This window comes from Vipera ursinii, assembly GCF_947247035.1.
Source record: "Vipera ursinii genome assembly, chromosome: 1".
NCBI classification, from domain to species: Eukaryota; Metazoa; Chordata; class Lepidosauria; order Squamata; family Viperidae; genus Vipera; species Vipera ursinii.
Window position 1 is genome coordinate 97,738,974 of NC_139512.1, and position 27,212 is coordinate 97,766,185.

Here is a 27,212-nt window from a genome sequence, read left to right on the forward strand (position 1 = left end):
TCACTTCCCTCCCTGCCAAAGCTGCTCCTTTTCTACTCAAACCGATTTTTGGGGTTCCTCGGCTTACACCCCTTGGCGAAAAACCCCAAACGTCCCTTTCTCGCCGCTCCTCCCTCCCTGCCCGCAGAGGCTCTTGCCCTCCCCTGGCTCGTTCAATGGGGGGGAATAGGTCGGGTACCCCTTTCCCCCCCGAGAACGACATGTGTAAATCTCAAAATGACCCCGGCAAGCTTCGCGCAAAGCCGCCAGGCAGACCCGCGAGCTGGGGTCAGAGCCAGCAGCTGGAGGGGAAGAAAAAGATGGCGCCGTCTGAGGAGTCTCTTCTTCGGCTATCTTGCTCTACCCGTCTCCCGCTTGAAAGAACCTCCTCAGCGTATCGGTGCGGTGAAGAGGCCGGGCTTCCTTTGGGGGGCCTTTCATTCCTGTACAAGGGGGAAGGGGAACTCTCTGTGCTTTTGTGTGTGCGTGTGTGTGTGTGTGTGGCCCATATGCAAAGCTGCCGAGGAAGGAGAAGCAGGATACTGGTTGGGTGGGGGAGCGGCAAAAGTGGGGGGGGAGAGAGAGAGAAACGGCTCCGCCTTTGGTTCCCCCTCCTAAAGCACAGGGGCGCTAGAGAAAGTTTGGAGTTGGGTAAGGAAGCGCAAAATTCAGGAAGGAAAGCGGGGCGGCGGGCGAACAGGAGAACCGGGAGCATTGGGGGGAGGGGAGTGATTACCGTCTCGCTACTAAAACGAGGGCCGGCCACTCCGCTGGGGCGAGCGTGCCTGTCCTGCTCCCTTTCTCTTCCAAGCAGCGCTGCTCAGCGGAGACGGCGATGACGACCTCGGAGTCACAGCCTAGGAATGCTAAGAATGCGGGGCGGCCGCCGGCAGTGGAAGGCAGGAAACATTGGGTCTTGAGATCTCGCTTTTCCCCCCTCTTCCTCCCTCTCTCGTGCTTTACATACACACACACACACACACACGCACACACAAAAGCACAGAGAGTTCCCCTTCCCCCTTGTACAGGAATGAAAGGTCCACCGAAGGAAGCCCGGAGACCTGCCGCGTTCGTCAAACATTGACGAACACGGCAGCTGTGCAAACGGGATGGCGGCGGTTTGGAGAGTGCACGCGCACCTCTCCCAAGGACGGTGACGGCTTTCTGACACCTCCGGCTGGAATCGCACCCATTAGCAGCAGCGCCAGGAGCGTCCGCCGGGGCAAACGAGGGGAAGGGTGGCTCCCCCAGCCTCGCAGATCCTCGGGAGCAGCAAGGACCGGGTTTCTGCTCGGAGGGAGGGGAGAGCACAGCTCGCACGGTCCGGCTTCCTCTGGCCCAGCCCAAACGCCGCCTCTCTCGCCCCCGGGGCTAGGGACCAGGCTGGGCACGTGAGGCATTGTTCCCCTCCCGCAGGGCAGCTGCGGAGCAGACAAAGAAGGGAGGGATGTGCTCCCTCCTTCTGCCCCCCTCCAGAAAAGCGGGCGGGGGGCGGGCTTCCTGGCCGGGCTTCTTTGGGATGCTGGCGCCTGAACAAAGGGCGGGAGCCGCCCAAGGTGGGCTGCAGCAACTCGCTTCTCTGCCCCCCCCTCCAGGCAAGTGGGGCTTCGTCCCCCGCCTCTCCGGACCTGCCCGTGGCGCTCCGACCCTCCCACTTTTAAAAGCCGCTGTTCTTAGGACAAAAGCCCCCGTCGCCCCCTCCCCCCTGCGTGTGCCGGCCTGGCCCCGTTTGACGAACGCGGCAGGTCTCCGGACAGGACGGCGCACACCTCTCCAAAGGGGAGACCCGTCGCCACGCAGGTGCCTCCCATTTTGCGCATGCGCAAAATGTTTTTTGCGCATGCACGTGCGTGGATGCACGCGCGCGTACTTTTTGCGGCTCCCACTTTTTTGTTTGTGTGACGGAACCGGTTCTGAGTGGCTCTTTTCCTTTTTCCGGTTGCCGACCCCTGGTATAGGTTCTCCTGCTTAGCAGGGGGCTGGACTAGAAGATCTCCAAGGTCCCTTCCAGCTCTATTCTGTTCATATAGTCAAGTTTTTAATGTTAACCCACAATGTGCTGCTTACATTACAAGGAGGAAAAATTATAGAAAAATCTGATGCACAAAAAGCAGTAGATAAGAGTGCTTCTTACAGATGTCTCACACAAAAGAAGAAAGAAGGAAGCTTGGAAAGAGGAGAGTTTGCCAATAAAAGATAAACTATTGCTCTGGAATTGCATCCATGGCCAATGCAGGACAAAAGATTCTATACTGTGTTTTTTAAAAAAAACAAGCTGGATAGTGGAGGCAATTCAGTACAGATATAGTTTGCATGAACAATATCTGCACTAAGCTAAAGTAAGACAACCTTGGCTGAATATCTCTGCTCTATATTAAAATCAAAGAGACTGTGAAAGACAAGCTGGTAGCTGTGGAATTGCTTATCTTGCTTGGAACTGCTTACAGTGCATGCTTTTTTTTTTTTTAAAAAAGTGTATATTATATTTACAATGCATGCTTTCATTTTCAAAACAGCAGGCATTTCTGTGTACTTTCCTAAATAAATTCATTATCACCATCATAGTCATCCTCATTTTGATCTGCCTATCAACAGGCCAGCCTGGACAACTTCCTGCCCCCTGCCCCCCCCCCCCCAATTTCATCCAGAAGTGAAACGTAGCTGATCTTAATAGCAAAATTCCACAACAAACTAAGCAGTGCTACCAATTTAGGATAACTGAAAGCTGACACATTTGTCTCTTGTTGGAGCTGTGGGTGGGAGGACGAAGAAAGCCCTGCAGAAGTGCCAGTAGCTTAATCTTCTCCATTTAAGATGCAACAAAAAGATTAAAAAGCAGGTTATTAGACCTAGGTCTTCAAGTGGCTTACATCATAGTATTAAACCACAAATCCACAATAAATAAAATTGAAAACCCCTTAACACAGCATGGCCGTATCAAAGAGCAAATCACAACACAACATTGAAAAGAAAAACAATGTACAAGCAGCAGGTAGTGTAGCAATTAAAAGCTGAAAATTACCTCCACACCAACCAGGTCGGTGAAGATGGCTTGAAGGCCGCAAATCTCCTCTGCGTGTGCGGCCCCGCCACTTTGACATTTCCAAGAACCTGGTTGCGTACCAACAGCTGCCTGTGGACGAGGCCACGGCAGTAGCCCAAACCATTGTCACCTATAGGGGGGCTTTTAAGGTCAAGCGCCTACAGTTTGGGGTGAGTGTAGCCCCAGGGCTTTTCCAGGGAGTGATGGAGTGCATGCTCAAGGGCATCCCAGGGGTCTGTCCCTATTCTGATGATGTCCTTATTCCCAGGGAATCAGCAGAGATTCTGGCTGAACGGCTTAGAGCTGTCCTTCTGCGGGACTTAAATTAAAAAAAAAAAGTGTAAGATTGGGGTGGAGTCAACCAAGTTTCTTGGGTTCTGCATCGATGCTGATGGCATTCATCCGGTGGACTCCAAGCTAAAAGCAATCCAGAAGGCCCCAAGTCCGAAGTCCAAGGGAGAGCTTCAGGCCTTCCTGGGCCTTCTGAATTTTTACCACGCATTCCTCCCACACAAGGCCGCAGTGGCAGAGCCACTACACCAGCTCTTAGATAAAAAGGCTCAGTGGCAGTGGACTAGCATCCATGAGAGGAGTTTCAAGGCAGTCAAGGCACTGTTGTCCTTGAACTCAGTCCTCACACATTTTAACGAGAAGCTGCCTGTTTCCATCGCGTGTGATGCATCTCCCTATGGGGTTGGGGCTGTGTTGAGCCATTTGACGGCTGATGGGAAACAGACTCCCATTGCCTATTATTCCAGGACCCTGTCGTCCGCAGAGCACAACTACACACAAATTGATAAGGAGGCTTTGGCAATCATGGCAGGAGTTAAAAAGTTCCATGACTACTTGTATGGCCGCCAGTTCATGGTCTTTATGGACCAAAAGCCTCTTCTAGAGTTGTTCACAATGAACAAACAGACACCTCAGATTTTGTCTCCTCGAATGCTGAGGTGGTCTATCTTTCTTTCAGCCTACAGCTACAGGCTGATTTACAAACTGGGCAAAGAAATAGGCCATGCAGATGGCCTTAGCAGGTTGCCCCTGCCACATGTGGAGCCAGTTCCAGCTCCCACTGCACTCATCCTGGCTATCCAGGATTTGCCGGAGTCTCCCCTTCACACTGGGGACATAGCTGCTGAGACAGCAGCTGACAAAATGCTGAGCCGTGTGCTTAACTGGGTACACACAGGATGGCTGGACAAATGTCCAGGGCCAGAATTTCAGAGTGTCTTCATGAGAAAAGATGAGCTTTCAGCTCATAAGGGGTGCATCCTTTGGGGAAGTAGGGTCATAGTCCCAAGCTCTTTAAGGCCCAGAGTTCTTGAGTCTCTGCATGAGGGCCATCCGGGAATAGTCTGGATGAAGGCACTTGCAAGGAGCTACCTTATGTGGCCAGGGCTAGATAAAGCTATAGAGGCCCAAGTACACATCCAGCAATCCAGACCGGAGATGCCGCAAGCCCCTGTCCACTGATGGGAGGACACTCACACACTGTGGTCAAGAATCCACATTGATTTTGCTGGGCCCTTTTAGGGACAGCTGTTTTTAATAGTGGTCGATAGCCACTCTAAATGGTTAGAGGTTACACCAATTTTCACTATGACTACTGCCAGGACCATCATGGAACTGCTCAGAATCTTTGCAACACACAGGCTACCAGATGTGTTAGTCTGAGACAATGGGGCTCAATTTACCACGAAGAAATTCCAGTCCTTCCTCAGGGCTAATCTAATTAGGCACCCCACTTCAGCTCCCTTTCACCCAGCCTCGAGCAGCCAAGTGGAACGCATGGTCCGCACAAACAAGGAATCCCTGAAACGGATTGTCACAGGAGATTGGCACCACAGACTGGCAGATTTCCTACTCTGCCAATGCACAACTCCCTGCACCTCCACAGGCAGAAGCCCAGCCAAACTCCAATGGGGCTGACGATCGATAACCAAGCTGGACAGGCTACCCTGACAGAGTTGCCTCGGACACTGCACAGCCAAAAGCACCAAGAATCTTGCAAGTTGGTGACCGGGTTTAGACCCAGAATTACAGGCAAGGGGTTTTGTGGGTGGCAGCAGTGGTTGTTAAGGTGTCAGGACCACTCTCTTATGAGGTGGTCCTGGAATATGGGATAGTCATTCGCTGGCACATTGACCAGCTGCATTGGAGGTTAGCGAATCAGTCGCTGGCTCAGGACTCTCAAGAGGGCCGCACACAGGGCCCATGCAAAAGAAGTCCAACAGAGGAGCTTGCACACTCGGACAGAACTCTAAGTCAAGGAGATGGGGGAATGGCTGTAGGAGAGTTCCCCCTGGACACACAAACTGTATCCGTTGAGCAGAACCGGCAAACTGCACTGAGTGCCAGCCCGGCACATTTTGCTGCAAAATTGGACTTTGGTTTGGGCCTACCAGGACAGGCCAGCCAAAGGGACTCGAGTCAGCCCAACTCCACCGGACCTCAGAGTCCTGGTCTACCCAGCCTGGCAGGCGAGCGGGTAGACTGGGAGAACCCTGCAACTCCTAGACATTCAGAATGGTCAAGAAGGCCGCCTAAATATTTGCAGGACTATGTCAAACAATTGAGGGTTTGAGCCATCTAGGGGGAAAGGTGTATTGTATTGGCCATAACTGTTTTAATCACTTGCTTAATGTCTGACCTAGATTGCTGTATTGCTTAATGGTTGCTGTTACTTAAAGCCAGACTGGCTGTCTCCAAGCTGATAATTAGGCTTGGGGCGGGAAACTGTTACTTTAAACCTATTGGTTGCCAACTAGAGGCTAACAGTATAAATAGCTGTGCAACAGCTATTAGGGCTGCTTCTGTTCTGAGTTAATAAACTTGTTTACTGTTTCAACACTTTGTCTTGCTTAATGCCTAAAAGAACCGAAGATATAACAACATCCCCACAAATGTTGGGGGATGACAAATAGAAGAGAAATGCCATTTCTAAATAGAGCAGAAGAGGTGGCAGTTTCCAAACACCAGTATTGCTCTGTTGAGAACTCTATTGTTCTCTATTGTTGTTTGACAAGATGTACAAACAAATGTGATAACCTGGTGACTGAAAAATTAAGTGCTTGCTGTGATTAGAGTTTCTGCTCTAATTTGAATCTTGGTGTGTGTGTCTGATATCTAGGTAGAAAAATGCTATTCGTGAGCATTACTCTATGACCTGGGAAGTCTGAAGAACTATTTAAATAAATTAGTTTCTGCTACAGTCTGAAAAATCTAAGAAATTTCTGAATGGAACTGTATACATCTTTTGTCATTTGTTATTTATTATATTAGACTGACAGTTCTAGTTTTATACCCTCTCTCCACAGCACTGGCCTCAACTTATCCTCAGGCTTATTTTGAGGCAACTTTATCCTGTTCTTTTCTAACAGTTGTCAGTTATAAAAACAGAGCAGAGGGAGCCTGTCAGACTCATAATTATGCTGGCAGCTTTTCTATCACCACAACAGAAGCTGGATTGTACTAAGGATTGTTCCTCGAAAGAGCTCTACATCATTCCCTACCCACCACTTGACAACCATCTTAACAGTGGGTTACACTTCAGGGCTGCAATATTTTATTTTCTCAATGACCTCTTGCCCTGCACAACTACCTTGCTGGGTGTTTTCATGCTGCACAGCAATCCCTTTATATAAGGAGGAGCAATAAACCCTGTTAACATACTAAAAGATTTAGTAGGTGTCTATGGTGTGTACTTCTGGATTAAACCAACAAGCAGCGAGATTAACAAAAATTAGTGCTGGGAGTGGGTTGGAGAGGAAAACACAGTTGTTCAGCTATTTAAGAGCCCTATTTTCCCACCACCATGATCATTATTTACCAACATGAGATCATGTGTTGCCAGTGCTTTACATTTCAACCTGGGTCAATGAAATGATGATGTTGAAATGCTGTCCGGCCTTGGAGGATGTTTGGGTCTGGAGGAAGAGGATCAGGCTTAGTCTTCATCCCAGTAAGATGGAGTAGCTCTGGGTTCATGTAGTGGTATGTGTGAATGACCTTGGGAGGCAAGAAGAAGACTTGCATTTTAGGTAACAGTCTGATAGGAGGCTGGAGGTGAGGGGAAAGCATGAAAAGTGTTTCAGAAGGTTTTCTGAACCCCCTCTAGTTTCCCAGAAAATAAACAGAGAGGTCAGGGGAGGAATACTCCAGTCCTGCAGGATTCTGTTAATGCAATCTTATAATGAAATAGGATTAATTTATCTGGGTTTGCTTCTTTTCTTGTCTACCTCACAATGCTGCCTGTTCATAACCTATCAGATACTGGGGTAAAACTTTCTTTAGTTCTGGATGGATTGCATTTATTTTATATATTCTTACATTAATTTAGTTTCTACTTTGAATTTATGAAGTTGGGGTAATGCTGTGCCATTGAGTTGGTGTCTATTGGAGGTTTATCTATGTAGTTGTCAGAAGTCAAAAATGATTCAAAGGTATCTCCCACTAAATAACTCCGCCCTTTAATTAATGTTTCATTTTCTTTCAATATTTCTAGTTTCCTCATCAAATAACAGCAGGTAGTAGCACCTAGCCAATGCCTGAACTCAGAAAAGTGAAACAGAATAATGAACTGGAGACCACAATGAAATTAGACCCAAATATTTCCTTGAAGAATGCAGTGGGTACTTCTCATTTCTATATTGACAGAAGACTACTTGGATGTTATTCATAGAGTTGCAAGGGCTGAAGCTATGTGGCAAGAACTAGTGGGCTTCAAATCAGAAAGAACCATTGCATAAATGTTAAGCAAGTTTTTCAACTTCAAAGCTGAGAAAAGAATATCTGACTCTATCTGCTGATTCAGAATGGCTGGAAGAAAAGTCTTAGGGATTGAGTGTGTGTGTGTGCTTGTGTGTGTTTGTACACATGACTTGATCTTTTCTGCAATAAACTGATAATTATTGATATAAAATAAAGGGTGTTTGCTTTTATTTACATCAGCAGAATCGATTTTAAAATAAGAAGTTCAGTAAAAAATGAAAATGTATTTATTTCATTGCTAGCTTGATGAATCCACTTGTATGTAATCCTGGCAGAAATCAAATATTAAAGTTCTCATTTCTGTCTTCCATGGATATAATTAAATGTTTTCTCAGTGTGAATATTAAAATGGCCTATCCAGACGGCAAACAAGCTCTCTCTCCATTTTACTTTGGGTCTCTTCTCTTGTCATTTCCTGAGTGTTGTTTAGGTCCCAACAGCTCTTCAGGCAATATGCCAAACAATAATAATCAAGAGGATCAGACTTCCTGGAGTAGGTGGATTGGTTGCTGTGCATACTAAAAATCATTATGTGATGTCACCTTGAATAACTTTTTACAAATCAGCTTAGCAAAGTATAGTCAGATTTAGATTTGTACTGAAGGGTTTTTGTGCTAATTAACATGAGATTGATTGCATCACCAACAACGTATACTGTACACTTGCAGTATGTTGATCCGATATGTCAAAAGACCTTACAGGTCTTGAAATAAATTGTGGAGAATGACTCAACTTGTGATATGGGAAGTCATAATAAAGCCTTGCCTCTGAATAACATCTCCGTGATTATCCATGACCTGACACAGATTTTGCATTTCAACCTCCTCTACTCTCCCACCCCCCCGACTTTTTTTAAAAAAAATATCAACCCTTTCTGATAGCTCATCCACGGGGGATTGAAGGATACATTTTTTCTCCTCTTTTCTTACACTGAAATGCACGGGAGGGGGATGACTTTAGAAGGTGCATAATACCTGCTTATATAATTTAGTATTTGAAATAATAGTGATATTTTATACAATTAGGTATCTTGGGTCTTTGTTCAGCAGTGGGAAATGCAGTGTGGAGGTAAAACCTTTTTGTATTTTCTTTATTAGAGAAGGCTTCAAAGGAAATACACATTGTACCTGGTTCTGCTTCTCAAATAATATAATCTCATCTAATAATTGATCTTGTGAATATAAAACACTGGATATTTCTGTATTCTGAATTGATTGGTCATGCCATCCAGGAGTGAACCTTTTATCTTTTTTCTTGCCTGGTTATTTTTCTGGTTATTTTGATTGCCTTTAAACACCTTTTATCAAAATGACCTCCATTTTAAAAATGGGCATCAATGTATCTTTCTAAAACAAAAGTGCCTATGTTATTGCATTTGATTAAATGTTTCTTAAGAGAATCTACGGGATTTCTGGAAATTTAAAATGTTATCCCATAATGAATATTAATTAGCTATATTCCTTGGTTAAATTAAAAGGTATCTGAGTGATTATCTTTAGATTATCTTTAGATAATCTTAAAGTAAAGATTGCTACTGCATTATAAATCATAGCCCAAGTCCTCATATAATGACTATCGATCCATAATGTATTGATTGATTGATTATATAACATCTACAATATTATTACTCTAAAATTACAGTGATACAGGAAAATATAAGGAACTAAAATGCAATACCAAAGTCAATGCAGGGATTTTAAGGAATGCAGAACTGAAAAGGCGGTATGTTGAAAAAAACACTGCAATAATTAACCTGATAAAATCTGACACAAATGAGCCAGAATGTTCAGATTAATGTATTAATAATAGCAGTAGCAATAGCACTTAGACTTATATACCACTTCACAGTGCCTTACAGCCCTCTCTAAGTGGTTTAAAAGTCAGCATATTGCTCCCAACAATCTGGGTCCCTCGTTTAACCTTGGAAGGACAGAAGGCTAAGTCAACCTGAATCAGTGGGAATCAAACTGCCAAACTGCTGGTAGCCATTAGTCAGCAGAAATAGCCTGCAGTACTGCATTCTAACCACTGCACCACCACGGCTCAGAAGTAAAACAGCAATAGACTTGTAGTTAAATTTGGTGTAGTTTGCCTAGCTCAGGGGTAGGCAACCTCGGCTCTTTTATGATTCATGGACTTCAACTCTCAGAATTCCTGAGTCAGCTATGCTGACTCAGGAATTCTGGGAGTTGAAGTCCATGAGTCATAAAAGAGCCGAGGTTGCCTACCCCTGGCCTAGCTCAAGTGGCAATTTGTAACTGATGTTGGCTATCTCACAAAGCTTGATAGTCATTATATGCGCTGTTCAGATCTGAAGGAGAAAAAGTGCTTTGAGATACATGGACATGCTTGCTACACATGTTACCATCTTTTAAAGAAATTGGATCTTTCATGGCAGTTGTTTGATTCCCTAAAAATATACCTTTATGTTAAGGAACCGCTGACAAGGTACAATTACATTTCACCAGTCAGAGTCTCCTTAAAGAAGCTACATATTTTCCTGGCTCACACAATAATGAGTGTGAAATAAAATACTTCCTTGCTTGCTCCAATTTGGAACCTTCTTAACTTCAGACATGCATATTTCTTGGTATTGTTCAGCTGAAATGTAAGACCAGAAAAAATGCAGCTTCTCTAAGAAGGTGCAGAGAGATATGGTGGGAATATATCTAGATCCAAGATTGTCTTGCAGCAAGAGGCTAATAGATAGATAGATAGATAGATAGATAGATAGATAGATAGATAGATAGATAGATAGATAGATAGATAGATAGATAGATAGATAGCAAATAGTAACAGCACTTAGACTTATATACTGCTCCATAGTGTTTTACAGCACTCTCTGAATGGTTTACATATTTTACCTACCATGGAAGGCTAAGTCAACTTATAGCCAGTCAGGATCAAATTCCTAACAGGGGGCAAAGTTAGTCTGCAATACTGTGCTCTAATCACTGCGCCACCATGGCTCATAATAAAGTACAACACATCCCTAGAAAACCATAACAGTTGCACCAAATTCTGACTAAAATTGACTCCTTCCTTAAATCAGTGCATTTGGTTTTTTTACAGAAGCACCGTTGAAGCCAGAAGAAAATCCTGCAGAGGCGTTCATTGATTCATCCCTCTTTGCTCACTGGGGCCAGGATCTGAGCCCTGAGAACCAACGAATTGCCCTTAAACAGTTCCAGTATTATGGTTACAATGCTTACCTGAGTGATCGCTTGCCGCTGGACAGACCCTTGCCTGACTTTAGACCTAGTGGGTAAGAAGCAACTTGATGTATTTTATCTAAAGAAAAAGGTTAAAAATGGGCTAGATGATATTCTAGACTTGAAACTTATTAAGTATTGCAGGTATGATCTAGTCAAAAATTATTGTGTTTGGAAACTATGGCTTTCAGAAAACACAACGGATGAAAGTTTTATATGGTGAAATTGGCATTATTAACAGCTATGTTTATTTTCTAAAGATACCATAAATACAATAATAAGTGCTAGCAGAGCTGGTACTTTACTTTTTTCTTCTTTTTAAAATATTGTACATCATCCTTCAAAGCTGGAGAAGGATGTTTTCAGGGCTTTTGAAAATGCATTTTTTTAAATGCTTTTTTTTTTTAAAAAAAAGTCCAACACAATGGTACAAATATATACAATAGTTTGGTTTTAGTGACAACTGTATAGTGATTCTGATTAAAAATTATCAAGCCATGGGTTAGAGAAGCAAGTGTTTTCTGTGTTCAGGTAGAATGATATATAATACTCTAACAAGCTGACAGAAGGCTTTTTATAATCTCTAAGCTATAAACTTGATCTTTTAGAATATGTGCGATCCTTTCTGAAGAGAAGAGATGATAAATAATATAATGACAGCAATTCTTTCCTGTTTGAGCAAATCTTCAGGTTTTGGCTCTCAGACAAGCATTAACTTAATATTCCTCCTCCTCCTCCTCCTCCTCCTCCTCCTCCTCCTCCTCCTCCTCCTCCTGGATATAATAAAAAGGAGAGGTAGAGTGGCATGTTATCAGTATACTGATGACACTAAATCCCTGGATGGTTTCACTCCGCTATTTTATGAACTTGTTACCATTTTGGAATAAAATAGAATCTTGTGTGGAACTCCACAGTATAAATGCCACAGGGCGGAGCAAAAATCTCATCTTTTGGGGAAAGCTTTCTAAATTGAAACATTGCAAAGTTTTTCCATCCACACCTAATTTAGACAGCCTCTCCAAAAAGATAACTGGTACTGAAAGCTGCTGAGAGCAATAGAAGAATCATAAAGAAGTATAATTTTCTATTTCTTAACTTCAAGCACTATGCAAATAGAACAATACATTATAATTAATCAAAACCAAAAATAAAATTGTACACTTCATGGGAAAATAGGAATATATCAACCAAAAGTTACCTTAGAATATTAAAATAAAATAAATAAATAAATAATTTTATTTGTATACCGCCCTTCTCCCGAAGGACTCAGGGCGGTGAACAGGGCAAACATATAAAAATACAAAATACAAAAATTTAAAAGGAATTAAACAAGATGCCCAAGTTAACAATAGATTAAAATACATTTAAAACAACAATAAAATCCAAACCCCATCCCCCATCAGGCCAGGCCGGCTTGTTCGAACAAATAAGTCTTCAGATCGCGCCAGAAGGAGAGAAGGTCGGGCGCCATCCGGAGCTCAACCGGCAAACGGTTCCACAATTCCGGCGCGCCCACAGAGAAGGACCTCCCCCTGGGGGCCACCAGGCGACATTCTCTGACTGGTGGCACCCTGAGGAGGCCCTCTCTGTGGGAATGCACAGGGCGTTTATTAATGTAAAGGCTCTTGTGAATAAAACTTAACTTCTAATAACTGCATGGACACATCCAGGGACAATTGGTTTGCTATTGCCTTCTTAAAACTATCTGTGGTAAAGAATTTGTAATGTGCTTTCTTCCTTTATGGAGAGAGAGACTCAGTCGGAACTTAATCCATGTAGGTCAGAGGCAGAATAAAGAAGAGAACTTAACTGAGAAGAAACATAAATGATGGTAGCCCAGTCTAGAAGGCATGTTATATAGGATGGATCTTTCATGTACTGTATCTCTTTTGTATGAGGAAAGATGAGCAGAGTCTTTCAGATACCTCCAAATCTATTGTCCTAATGGTCAGCAAATATCTTGGTGCAGGAGGCAGCGCATGGAAAGTTGCATTCCAACACATCCTACCACCAAAGTTTGTAGCAAGTAGCTATTTTAGATAGTTTGATTTTATTCTCACTTTAAAAAAAAGAAATAAGAAGTAAAGTACAGTAGGTATGTTTAGCTCTCTCTGCAAAAAAAGCTTGAATATGTTGACCCTATCCTCTTTGGTGTCATAATCCTGCATTGTCCTACAATCCTTGGAGGCCTTAACAATGTACAGTCTTCTCACTAGCTCTCCAGCCTTGTGCTAAACCATAATTAATTCTAATGTTGAATTCATGCCTACATTTTTTCAATTAAAAGTAGGTGCCATAATTCTAGTATCTTTTTCTTTCTGAGGGAATTCTAAAAATTCTAAAATGCAATAGAATAGGGAATTTTATTGCACTAGGAAAAACTCCCCTTTTTTAGTAGTAGCCCATCTTATCTTAAAAGGTAGTGATAAAAAAGTGAATTTTTGATTAAAAAAATATTGACATCTCTTTTTACATTAGCTTACAGTGCAACTAAAAGGGTATTTCCTCTAAATATTCCAGATCTAGCTGACATGGTGTTTTAATTGCTAATAAGGTCATACCCTTTAACTGTGCTAAATCTCTTATTAATATATCTGTTTCATACACACACATAGAAAGCTCTATACTTTATAAAATAAAAAGTACAACTTAATGGGTGCTGTAACTGAAAGTTTCTATGTCCATTCAGGGAATGAAGGGCAGTGGTGAGAGAGTGAATTCCTGGTGGACATCTTTGCCTATCTACATAGGTAAAATCTACTCTTGCAACATTGTTCTTCATTCTCTGTATGGACCCTGTGACTAGAAATGATTAATGATAACACATATATGCTAGTATAAGCGGGCTTGAGCAACTAATATAAGAGTGGAAGATGTGTCTTAATGAATTAGAATGAAGCTCAATATGATTATGGGATTGGAAGCTAAAACATAATGAAGAACTGTTACATGAATTGGGTGTGTCTAGTTTAATGAAAAAAAGGACAAGGGGGTGACATGATAGTAGTGTTCCACTATTTCAGGGTTATCGCAAAGAAGAGGGGGTCAACCTATTCTCCAAAGTACCAGAAGACAGGACATGAAGCAATGAATGGAAACTAATTGAGGAGAGAAGCAACCTAGAACTAAGGAGAAACAATCAGTGGAATGATTTGCCTCCAGATGTTCTGGGTGGTCCAACACTGGAGGTTTTTAAGAAGAGATTGGACAACTATTTGTCTGAAATGGTATAGGGTTTCCTACATGAGCAGGGGGTAGGAGTAGAAGACCTTCAAGGTCCCTTCCAACTCTGTTATTCTGTTATTAAGAAGATTAAATACTTTGAATGTGGTGTCCAGATCCAGCACTCTACACCAGTGGTTCTCATCCTTTTCTTCACCATGTACCCCCTTTTAAGTACCTATTTTGGCCGCAGACCATGGCCACAGACCTCCAAGACTTCACTCAAGATTTAAATCATAATATTTGTTCACAGACCCTCTGTGATGACATCACAGCCCCCCAGAGGTCTGCAAACCACAGGTTGAGAACCACTGCTCTAAACTGTTAGTTCTGAACTGTTAGTTCAAATACTCATTCATGATTTCTAATCCACTGGGGATGCCCAAATATGGGTCAGTATTAGTGCCTGAATGGAGTGGCATTAAGTTTTTGGTGTACTGTGTGGCCAAATAACAATTCTCTGCATCTGAAATTTAAGATCTTTTGAAAAGTCATCTGATCCAAAGCAATGCATGCAGTGGAATGTTGGCTAGTGATGAAGATGCATGAATACAGAATACAGAATAACAGAGTTGGAAGAGACCTTCTAGGTCAGACATGTCAAACACAAGGCCTGGGGCCAGATCCGGCCCGCGAAGTGGTTTCATGCGGCCCGCGAAGCCATCCTGGAAACAGGGAGGGAACGGCCCCCACTGCCTTGGCCCTGGCCCAGAGACCCTCCTCCTGCCAGAGACCCCCAGATCTGTCCCACTCCTGCCCAGGCCCCCATAGGCACCCTTGATGCGAACAATGTAGAGCTGGCCACGCCCACCCAGTAGGCCATATGCACTGTAGCCACGCCCACCCAGTAGGCCACGCCCACCCTGGCCATACCCACCTGGCCCCCTGAGGGCAACCACAATGCTGATGCGGCCCTCAATGAAATTGAGTTTGACACCCCTGTTCTAGGTCATTTAGTCTCACCCTGTGCTCAACAGGAAACCCTTTACCATTTCTGACAAGTGGCTGTCCAGTCTCTTCTTGAAAGTCTCCAGTGATGAAGCACCCACAATTTCTGAAGGCAAGTAGTTCCACCGGTTGATTGTTCTCACTGTCAGGAAATGACTCCTTGAATCTCTCCTTGATCAGTTTCCATCTATTGTTCGTAGTCTGGCCTTCAGGTGCTTTGTAAAATAGATTGTCCCCCTCCTCTCTGTGACAGCCCCTCAAATATTGGAATACCCTACCCTGATAGTAGGGTTACTGGTCACATAGCAAGACTAGACCATGTGGCAAATGAAGATATACAGAAAACCTTTAGTTTTGCCTTTATAGTTGAGAAAATGCAATAATCTTGCCTAGCAGCAACAAATCCACAGCAAAAAGATTTCTTTTCTATTAAATGTAGAAAATTGCTGGCCAAAGGACCAACCAAAACTGTGCTAACCTGACTGATTAAGAGATGCTGCATGCTTTGTGAAGCTCAACTGTAGAGATGCTGCAGGCCATGTGAAATGGCATGCAGACTGGAAATGAGCAGATGTGCAATCAAGTAGGACAAACCCTAAGAGGAAATAGAAGGCAATGACAACTTTGTTTCAGCGATTATCACACAATGGAGTTGATCATGAGAAGAAACTATGTATCTGATAATGCATGCCATAGTATTGCTTCTGTTATACAGGTAAAATCATTGAAAGAAACTACTTTTTGTTCAAGGGATATATCTGGTGAGTTGCTGCTCAACGCTCAAGTAAAATAAAGGTATTAGAAGAGATGTTATTTGAAACATACTATACCTATTAGATATTCATTCCAGTCTATATCTGTTTAACAGCATATTTACGCTGTACGCAGAGAAGGCTTCCTCAGGGTACCGTCAGCTAGGCAATGTCGGCTGGCGACCCCCAGGGGAAGAGCCTTCTCTGTGGGAGCGCCAGTCCTATGGAATCAGCTCCCCCCTGAGCTTCGGATGGCCCAAAATCTCCAATCCTTTCGCCGCAGCCTCAAAACACTCCTTTTCCACCAGGCTGACCTGGACTGACAGGCATTTTAATTAATTATTTTTACAATTTTTAATTTATTTTTAGTTTTTAATTTTAATTTATTGCACAGATGATTTTAATTTTATTTTTATCTTAATTTCTGTACTTATTATATGTTTAGTTGTTAGCCGCCCTGAGTCCTTCGGGAGATAGGGCGGGATATAAATCCCATCAATAAATAAATAAATAAATAAATAAATAAATAAATAAATAAATAAATAAATAAATAAATAAATAAATATTTCTGAGCAATCTGTCTTCTCTTAAAAATGTAAATTCATTTAGAAAAAGCCTAGTGCTAAGAAGACATCTGTGCTTTCATTATCAAATTATGATCCCCAAGATTTTCAGTTTAAAATATTATAGACTGGAAGAAGAAACAACACAATATTAGTGGGGAAATTTTACTAGAAATGGGGATTTTAAATAAATACTAAGGAGCAAACCTGTGGGCTATAGTTTTCATGAATAAAAGAAGGAAAATTGGTGTGAAAGAAACTGTAATAAAGACATTACAACTAAATCTCCAAGCAATTTGATAAGAGGCCTCTCTGTAAGGGACTGAAAAAAAAACATACTTAGTAGCCGGTTTGGTGTAAAAGTTAAGGCATCAAATGAGACCGTGAGTTCTAGTCCCACCTTAGGAATGAAGCTTTCTCAATGTTCTTGGGCCAGTCACTTTCTTTTAGCCCTAGGAAGCAGGCAATGCCATCTTACTCCCAAAGTCTTGCCAAAGGATTTGTCCAGGTAGTCAGCAGGGGTCAAGACTGACTTGAAGATATTAAAACCAAAAAAACCCAAAATACATTCAATGAGTTTCAGGTAGGTATGAAACACATACCCGGTACACATTAGACAATCACAAAATAATACTTTGAGTAAGTGAAAATGTATTGTAAGGATCCTCAAGTAATTCTTTCTTTAAGAATCCTATAGTACTGTAGATCCCAAATGTGCAGTCAAAAATGATGTATTTCTGTGGCTGAGTCACATATATTAATCACATTTAATGAAATGGGTCTAGGTAACTTATTATACAAATATGTAAGCCTTAAAAACTACATGTAAGTAGTAGCTCTTTCCACTTAAGGATAATATGGCACCTCTGAGAATCAGTTCTCACTTCCTACGCTTGCTGCCTGAATCATAAGGGACCTATTTGGAGCATGAGATAGGGGTTACAGATGTAATTTAAATATCTACTTTGAGTCCTACAAGTTATTTGTATCATTATAGCATATAAGAAAGTCAAAGTCCAAATCAAAGAGGCAATATTGATTTTAACAGGAACCTCTTTTTTTGGTGGTGGCAAGCAGATTGTGGAAGCTGTGTGAGACAGAACTGTTTGATAAAACTTGAGAAGTTTGATAAATGTCAAGATGTGAATAAAACAGACTCTATTCATTCTATTCATTATGAAATTAGATGTCAGCCTGGCAATGTGAACTGATGTGCAAGCTCAACTCTAGAAGTATGTGGTGTAGGAAATGCGGTTATCTAGATTTCATCTTGAAGAAAATGTTGCAAAGTATTAATTGTAGAGTTAAGAATCTACATTAGGCCAGAACATATGTATTATTTTAGTTCAGCTGGATAATAACTGTCTGTGCCTGATCGGATTCCCTGTAGTGCATCTGTATGGTAGAGATAACATTTTCAACTAACATAAATTTTGGAGAAATGCTGTAGTTGAAGAGAACAAAAGGAAATGTATGAAGCATATGATCCATTCCCAATGAGCATGTATGGAATAAAGGGACAAGTCAACATAAACTTCTCTTTTTCCATCACAGAGACTTGCTTTTTTCACTAATGTTTACCTTTGCATTTGAAATGAAATGCAACATTTGCACATAAAAGCCAGCGTGCTACATAAACTAAAATAGGTCTCTGCTCCTTTAGGATTTGTTACATAGCTGGAATACCATTTCAGAAAGTTCTGAGATTTCTCTTTTGAAAAACTTTTTTTAAAAAATGCTTTTTCTTAAAAAAAAGCTCACTTTTGTAACCTGAATCAATACAAAAATGTCTCAAGCTAAACAAAATTTGGTTTTAGGCTGGTTGCAAGTATAGGATTTGATTGATGGGTTGGCTGGGAAATGGGCATCCTGAGCCATTTTCAGAATGCCTTAACTTCTGTTGCAAAGGGGAAACTCAGGAAGTTTGAGCTGGATGTGATGGGCCTTTCTGCATCAAGAACCATAAGTAATCTACGACTAGTAGGTTTGACTGGATTAACCAGCTAAGAAACCTGAGCAGTTCTGCTTTGTTCAAGATGTTTGGGGCTATAATAGATTAAAAGTGGCATTGATTTTGGTTCTGCTCTCCCTAGTAATTTAATGTTATTTCACTGCTATTTTAAGATGAGGATTTGAATTAATTCAAATTTTAACTGATTTTAATTGCAAAGTCAATGAAAGGACAAGATGGAAATAACAACTGCATTCAGCTCCATTCAGAATGTATGAGAAGAATTCACATTCCAGTAACGTGCACCCCTTTCACCAATATAATACAGTAAATCTTTGATTAATGGAACTGGATTTCGCAGACTTTGGATTTAATGGAATTTTGTCTGATCTTCAGGGAACAACAGATTTGACTCTAAATCACAATTTTATGGTCTCTGATGAATCAGTTCTAGATACTGTTTACTGTTTCCCCCCAAACAGGTTCTCGCTGATATCAGGAAAGTAAATTTTCTTAGGTTTGAATTCTTTGTGAACTCATGATGTAATTGATTGTGCTTTAACAGGTCCCTCTCCTTACTACTAATCTGCTTTACTATATTTCAAAGGAATTATGTTTAGCCCAATTTAGCCCAATGTTTTACAGGAAGAACAGATAAAAATGGGTGCATTCCTCCCCAGGCCAAACTGAAATAAATTCCTTAAAAATAAAAGGCCCAAACAGACTTAAATGGTGATGAAAAGTAGGATAAAAAACAATATAGACACTATAACAGAATTCATTTATTATTAGGGTAGATTCTTATCTTCCTTAATTTTATCCTAGCTCACATTATCCAGTCAAAAAGTATTAGTATATTTAAATATGCCATTTGTCAAAAAGATGAAATCTAAATGAATTTAAATATAGTGCATATCTGGATTTTTTATATAAGACTTATTAAGGCAATAAGTCCCGCCTTAGCCATGAAAGTCAGCTGGGTGACTTTGGGCCAATCACACTCTCTCAGCCCAACTCACCTCACAGTTGTTGTTGTTGTTATTGTGAGGAAAATAGGTGTGTTGGATATGTTCGCCACCTTGAGTTATTTGTAAAAATAATAATGGCAAGATAAAAATAAATAAAATAAATATGCAGATGATTTAAGATAAAATTGTTCTTTTAAAAAAATGTTGATACTCATTATAGACTTTTGTATGAATGTATAAAATCCCTGATTTGTAACCATAAAAGAGAACAGGAGAAGAATATCTTGTTCAGTCTTCTGTGGACAAATTTATAATCTGCTGAAACCATTCCCTATTCCCTGTTGATACTTGTCCAATCTCCTCTTAAAACACTTAAGGGAAATAAATGCTTTAACTCTCAAGTGCCATTTATTTTCCATAATCCCCCTCCCCACTCATAGGCAGTAACTTTTGTACTGTGTGTTCAACATGTTTTGTTGAATAATCCCCATCCTTTAATGGTGCTAATATATCATTCTCTTTCTATTTATTTTTTTAAAAAATCTTTTAAAATTAAGGTGCTATCGTATTTCATCTCAATATGACCTCAAGAGTTACTTCAGTGACCCCAATTTCTTCTTTCTTTCTATCTATATTAGAAGCTGCCTTTGATCCATCTCTGCTGAAATGTAAACTGTTTCTGTGTAACTTAAAATTCACTGTAAAATGGACATAATCTATTAGGGGAATAACAATGGCATTTAATATAATTTATGCAAATAGTTTAATATTTTGGGCTCATATTTTTTCAGCTCATGTAGTGTTTTGTCTTTGACTGGCAGGGGAAACCTTTATCTTTTAAATGTTCAGTTCAATATGTATGCTTTATTTCATTCTACCAAGATAATGTACAGCATAATTTATATTATAACTTATCAGATATTGCTTGCATCTTCTACTTGAAATTTGTACAAATTTGTACATCTTCTACTTGTACATGGTATAGGGAAGTAGACTATTGAGAATGTATTAAAGATTAGATGAAGATATGTTTGTATAAATGCTGGCTGTCACAAAGGTAGGGTAAGAAATTATTGCTATAGGGTTAAACAGGATAATATTATAGGCTATAGATAAAAGACTGGTGGATAGAATAAGATGACTGGATGAGTGATAAAGAAGGTGTTATAACCATAGCTATAAGAATAAACTCAAAATAAATTAGAAAGTGGACCCAGATTGTTGGAGGCAATAAGCTGACTATGTAAAAATGCTGCTTGGGGCCCCCAAAAGCCCTAATAAGCAGGCATATACATGGAATGAAGGCTATTGCTAAGCACATTGATTTGTGCTTCTTAGATTGTAAGCCGCCCTGAGTCTTCGGAGAAGGGCGGGATATAAGTGGGATTAAAAAAATAATTAGAAAGTAGTAAGACTATAGGAAATAAGAAAAATATCTATAAAGAAAGAGATTTGAACATCCTATTTGAATGTAAGCATTTTATTTGAGGATGTTTGAAAATGAAACAATCTTATTCATGAGGATACTATCACCTCTTGCCTGATGTTGTCATGAACCCCAGTGTCAACATAAGTTACTTTCTTTTCCTGGATTCTGGATTCTACACACATTTCAGCTAATATATCTTGCTGTAAAAAGATGATATATGAGTTCAGTGAAGGCAGCATTTTGGTTTCCCCCTGTACAGCGCAAACAAAGCAAAACATTTCTCTCATACCTTGAATATCCTAAAGCCACATTTTACAGGCATGCAGTGCTTCAGATTGGATTTTTAAGGTGCATGTAGAGTGCAGAAGAAGTCAACATAGCACCTGTAAGCAGCTCTTTAAAGCAGTTGCATCTTTTTCTGGGATCGTCTAGCAGTTGTGAAATTAAGCTGCACAATACTGGGGAATGGTACAGTTACTTTTAATAGTTGCAGACAGATGCTATATTCCCAGCTTTGCTCCCCAGTACCTTTTCTGAAACTGAATATTTATTGGCAGGAAAAAAAACTAAGTTAAACAATTAAGCTAAGAAACAATGGTTCTTCAGTTACAACTTATAACAATATATATTTTTGGCTATAGCTCAAACCTGGGCTATTGAAATAAATTCTTAATATTGTCAGGCACAAGAAACCAGGAGCTAGTTCAAAAGCACTGTGAGTTTATTTCATGCAACCTATAAACAAGAATCTGATCTACTAATGTTCAAGGCAGATAAGTCAATGGATTTCAAGGGGGCTGGACTTACATCTCTTTTGGGAGCATTGAGACTTCACACTGATGATGCATTTGACCCTATTCTTGGGCTCAGCTGGTCATCTCCTACAAATATGACCTTTTTATGAACTAATATTCATAGTTTTAGATCAGGGGTGTCAAACTCAATTTCATTGAGGGCCGCATCAGCATTGTGGTTGCCCTCAGGGGGCCGGGTGGGTGTGGCCTGGGTGGGTGTGGCCTACTGGGTGGGCATGGCTAGAGTGCATATGGCCTACCGGGTGGGCGTGGCCAGCTCTACATCGTTCGCATCAAGGGTGCCTATGGGGGCCTGGGCAGGAGTGGGACAGATCTGAGGGTCTCTGGCAGAAGGAGGGTCTCTGGGCCAGGGCCAAGGCAGTGTGGGCCGTTCCCACACTGTTTCCAGGATGGCTTCGCGGGCCACATGAAACCACTTTGCGGGCCGCATCCGGCCCCCGGGCCTTGTGTTTGACATGTCTGTTTTAGATGAAATGGGAAACTAGATTACTACATATTTCCTAGTTTAATGATGGATCAAGTAAGAAGAGTAGCAAATAGGCCTCAGACACTGTCCAAATCATGACCTATAAATGCAAGAGAATGAGAGTTACTCACGCACTCAAAAATACAGATGGTCCTGATTTAGTGACCACTTAAAAATATAATGGCATTGAATCAGTGGTAGTTACAACTAGTTCTTGGAGTTCTGACCATTGAAAGCATCCCCACAATTATGTGATTGCGATTTTTGGCACTTGGCACCTGACCTACAATTATAATGTTGCAGTGAGCCGTAGTTACATAATTATTATTTCTGACATTTCCTACCAGCTTCCCACAAGCAAAGTCAAGATGCAAATCACAAGAAAGTTAGAAGTCACAGTCACATGAGGTATCACTTAATGACCCCAGTATTTTCCCTCATTAATTCACTATCTGACCATGTACAATGAGGATAGGTAATATGATGCTCCAGATGAATGGCATGGTGGCATAGTGGTGAAGACACTTGCCTCTCACTTGAAAGGAGGAGAGTTGAACCAAAGGCAGCATCAGATATTTCTCTCCTAGGACGAACTCTGCTGCGAACTCCATGTGGCGTCAGGAAGGGCACCCAGTCAGTTAACTCTGAGCTCCATCAATTCACCCTGACTCTACCCCAAATAACTAAGGAATTACACAGTCATAAAAAGGGAGTTTTGTGACGTTCCAGATGTTATTGAGTTTCAACACCCATAATCTCAAACCAGCATGATCAGTGTAAGAGATGATGGCAATTCAGACCAATACTTCTGGGTGGAAGACAAGGTCTTCATTCTTGTTGTAAAAGAATAAAGGTAATTTATATACAATTCTTGTCTTGGCTTTCAATAAAGTATATTACCATTTAAATGGCAAAGATAATGTCACAGGTTAATGTTTAGTCCAAGAATGAATATAATAAAGAAAACAGAAATCAGAACTATAATTAACCCTATACTAAAAGATGCTTAAACAAACAAGAGCTCATTATATTTGCATTTTACCTTGATCTTTTGGCAATACTGTTAATATCAATATTTTTTCTCATTTTTAAAATTGTGGGTAATCTAAACCTTATGCTTATAAATGTTCTTTGCTTATGCACTGGTATTGACAAATGGAGGCATATTAAAAGTTGGCTTCTTACTTACTGAACTGAACATATAGCAGTAGCCTGGTTAGCATATTGATTCATTGAATATTATTCACGAGCCTACAAATATTAAGCAAACTGATAATATAATGGACATGCAACATTATTTTTTTTGCAATATGTTCAACATTTAATAAAATTTATACTGCAATAGCTCATTCCTCATGAGTTTTATTGAGTAGCCTTGGCTTCTTTGAAGCATATTGAATCTTAATAGAAGTTAGCCTTCAAATTATTGTAATTTATCCTGAGGAATTGTATTTTAAATTTCACTTGTAATATTTCTTTCAAGTACAGTTAGAAGTAAAAAGAAATAGGTGTATGTAAAGAAAACATGGACTGTATCCAAGAGAACCCATTTCTTTCTGCTGGAATGTTTGAAGACTTTCTTTATTGACTATCTGTTCTCTGTTATGTGACCTACAGCTATGTTAGATTGTTGAGCTGATTGTGATCTGTTTTCTCTCCATAATGATCATTTCTGTATTATTGAGATGGATAATAGTCCAGTCTGTGAGGGCTGCCCAGAGTTGCTGAGAGTTACACATTTCATAAATTATTATTTTGGTAAATTTTATAACCAGAGCCACAGAAGAGTCTGTTCTCGTTACACTACTATTTCCAGTTGCAAAAAATGGACCAACCTGTAGCATTAAAACTATTGCTGCTATCAGGTAGGTCCAGATGCCTTCCTGAAGATGATTGCTTTCACTGTGCAACAAAATGTAGGAACATGTAATATATGATCTCATAGGACAAACCTCTTTCACATAAAAAGAGGTACATGCTGAAAATTCTGTAGGTCTTAGCTTCTTTCACCCAGAGCATCCACTCCTACAAGCCGATATAGTGCAGGCAGAGTTTACCTGAGGAGGATGCTCCTAAAAGTAGCCAAGGCCCATTATTATTGGGATGGTTGATTGATGGTAGCAGGCGTGCATCCTTCATTGTTACCACCACACTTTATTACGCAGTCCCTTGTGTTTATTTGTAATATTTTATCCTGTTTTTTTTATTAAAAATAGTTAAAAGCATTAATGAATGCCTTTCTTTTTGCTGCAGCCTACTTGATATTATTTTCTTAGTGTCTTGATGCCAGTCCTATCATCCACTTCCTACAACTTGCCTGCATGATGGCTCTCGTTGCTAATTTCTGTTGTTGTTGTTTTATTTTTATTTTGTTCCGCTCTGCTTTTTTCTCTTTCTATCATGAAATTATCCCGGTGTTTCCTGACATGCCCCTTTCCTCACCAGAAAAAGTGACTGCAGATTTATTCCTTAATTTCTTCACTGACTCTGATACTATGAACACAAAAGGACGTTAAAAAAAATAAACAGAAAGTGCAACACTGTGCAGTAAAGGGACACATTAAAATGCCCTTAATAAATCATATATACTACAATTGGAGCAATAGAGAAAAGGTGTATATATGATCCTCCTCCCTTTTGTTGCCGCTCAAAAAGTGCATTTATCTGAACTGAAAAGGCTTAGGATGCCAAATAGCTTTGCCACATCTACAGTGTTTGGGAGCTTCTGTAGGAGAACTTTGCATTTTAATAGAAAGCAAAAATGGAATTCAGTATTTTTGTGATGGAAATGCATTTGACAACAGATTGCAAATGGTTGGCTTAATATGGAAGAATAATTTCTCATTATTCTAAGTGAACTATCTGCATGCTGCTTACTACACTCCTTCCATTATGAGGAACAACAGTAGTACCATCCTGAACACATTTGATTTATATAGGAATACTTACGAAAAGACCTTTTGAGTACTTTCCCCTTTGCTGCCAATTGTGTTTGAAATAGAATATGAATAATATCCTTTTGCATATATTTTTCTGGCAACCATAACAACAGTTCATTTGAATTTGCACATTATTTTAAGAATCATCACATAGACACAACTGAGGGTTGTGTTGTTAGAGGGACTATAGATATACAAGGCCCTCTTATTTTAATATAACATACCTTCACAAATTTGCTGCAAGGAGACGGCTTTGAGATTGCATGTTAACAAGTATATTAAAATCAACTAGTTATAACAAGCCAAATACTTCACAAAATTAGGGTCATGAATAAAATATGCAGCATTACTTTCAGGTTAAATAACTTAATTTGGGTTAATAAGGAGAAAAGTGTGTATAAGAGCCCATTGAATGATCTTATCTTTCATATTTTTTACTCTTGGTTTAAAATGCTGCCTTTTGACAATTTCACATAACACATGACCAGCTGTTTTAAAGATCATTTTTGAGAATTTTCAAGTTGTGGAGAATGGTGCTTTCCCAGAAAATCAACTCCAGTTTGGGAGCCAAAGTTCCAGTTGACTGGGGGTAATTAATACTGTTTTGTAACCTATCTGAAGTAGGATGACACTGGAGAAAAGTATTACTTGAGCTCAGTCATGACAGTCTTCAGAGATCTAACATTGAGTTTAAAGAACCTAAATGAAATATGTATGCCTTTTCCAGCAGCTAGTCAGGAACCAATAAAAATGAAATAATATTTCATGAGGCAAGGAAAATTGGATTGTTGGGTGTATGTGTCCTCAACATATTTTAAGCCATTTCTCAAATGCTCAAGTGTACAGTATATCCAATAAAGAAACATATGCACAGCTTTGGGTGAGCCACTGGCTCTGAGTATCTTTATTTTGTTGTTACAGGGTTCATTTAAATTAAACTTGGAATGACTTGGAGTTTCTCAAGTATGGTACAAATTTGCAATTCTAAATATTTCAATCAAAAATTTGGACTAAATTCTCTTTTCCCCTGCCAAAGGTGCAAGAACCTCACCTTTCCAGAGAGTCTTCCCGAAGTCAGCGTTGTTTTCATATTTGTGAATGAAGCTCTTTCAGTGATTCTACGATCCATTCATTCTGCAATCAACAGGACTCCTGCTCATTTGTTGAAAGAGATTATTTTAGTGGATGACAACAGTAACAATGGTGAGTAACATGTGCCAAATAGATGGCATGCTTTTGTATGTGTTCTGATGCATTCTTAATGAAATCATACTACATTCAAGATGACTTTGATGATGGAGTTGACAAGATGCTGTGAAAAACAAAGCTAGTCAAGATCCTTTATTCCCCAGTATTTGTTTCTCCTTTTATATCTGCACTAAATGCATAATTTCATAAAAAGAACTCTTTTTCAGGCTATTAGGCCCATCTGATTCACATTCTGTCTCACAGTAGCCAACTGGATTCTTTGGGAAGCTCATAAGCCTGAGCAGCAGGGTGTTGATAGCCTCCTTTGAATTCCATTTGCCAGCAACCAGTATTTACAGCATATTGCCTATGATAGAGGAAGTAATAACTACCAGTATTAGCTATTGACAGTCTGATACTTCATGAACCTGTTCATTCCCTTTTAAAAACCATCCCAGTTGCTTGTCCTTTCTATAATGTTTACCATAGATTAATTTACGTGTCATGTAAAAAAAAGTATTTTTCCTTTTTTTTCATGCTCAGTTCTAGAGCTTACATGGCAGTGGTCAGACCCTAAGTTTAAACTCAGAAGTTTTATAGACACAGCTCAGATATAGAAAAAAATGATACTGCCCAAAACAAAAAAAAAAATGAAATAGGCACAATCAAATTGTAAGCTCCTTGAGGTCCAGTTTAGGTAAGACTTCAAATATTAGGGAAAAGAGTAGGAAGACTATTGGGGGGAAAAACATTTAGGGAAACAAAATAAAATTGGAAGAATGCTTGATGAGTTTTTGCTGTTCCAGTCACTCTTCATTGGGTCCAGAGAAACCACATCCACATTCATTAACAGTTTCAACCCTTGAAAACATTGAATAGGCAGCAATCATGTGATCATCATTTGCAATATTCTCTGCTGATTTCCCCAGGAAGTCAATGGAGAAGCTGGCTGGAAGGCTGCAAGCTG

The 27,212-nt window shown here is 40.3% G+C and overlaps 1 protein-coding gene across 1 annotated transcript in view; it reads left to right on the forward strand.

Moving 5' to 3' along the window:
• Positions 1-27,212, forward strand: part of GALNT18 (polypeptide N-acetylgalactosaminyltransferase 18) — a gene marked incomplete at its 5' end in the record, with an annotated part of 361,412 nt that overhangs the window by 219,109 nt on the left and 115,091 nt on the right. Inside the window, 2 exons of the mRNA XM_083355851.1 lie at positions 10,865-11,057; positions 26,094-26,260. Of these exons, the coding sequence (XP_083211977.1) occupies positions 10,865-11,057; positions 26,094-26,260 (360 nt within the window). The remainder of the gene's footprint in view (positions 1-10,864; positions 11,058-26,093; positions 26,261-27,212) is intronic.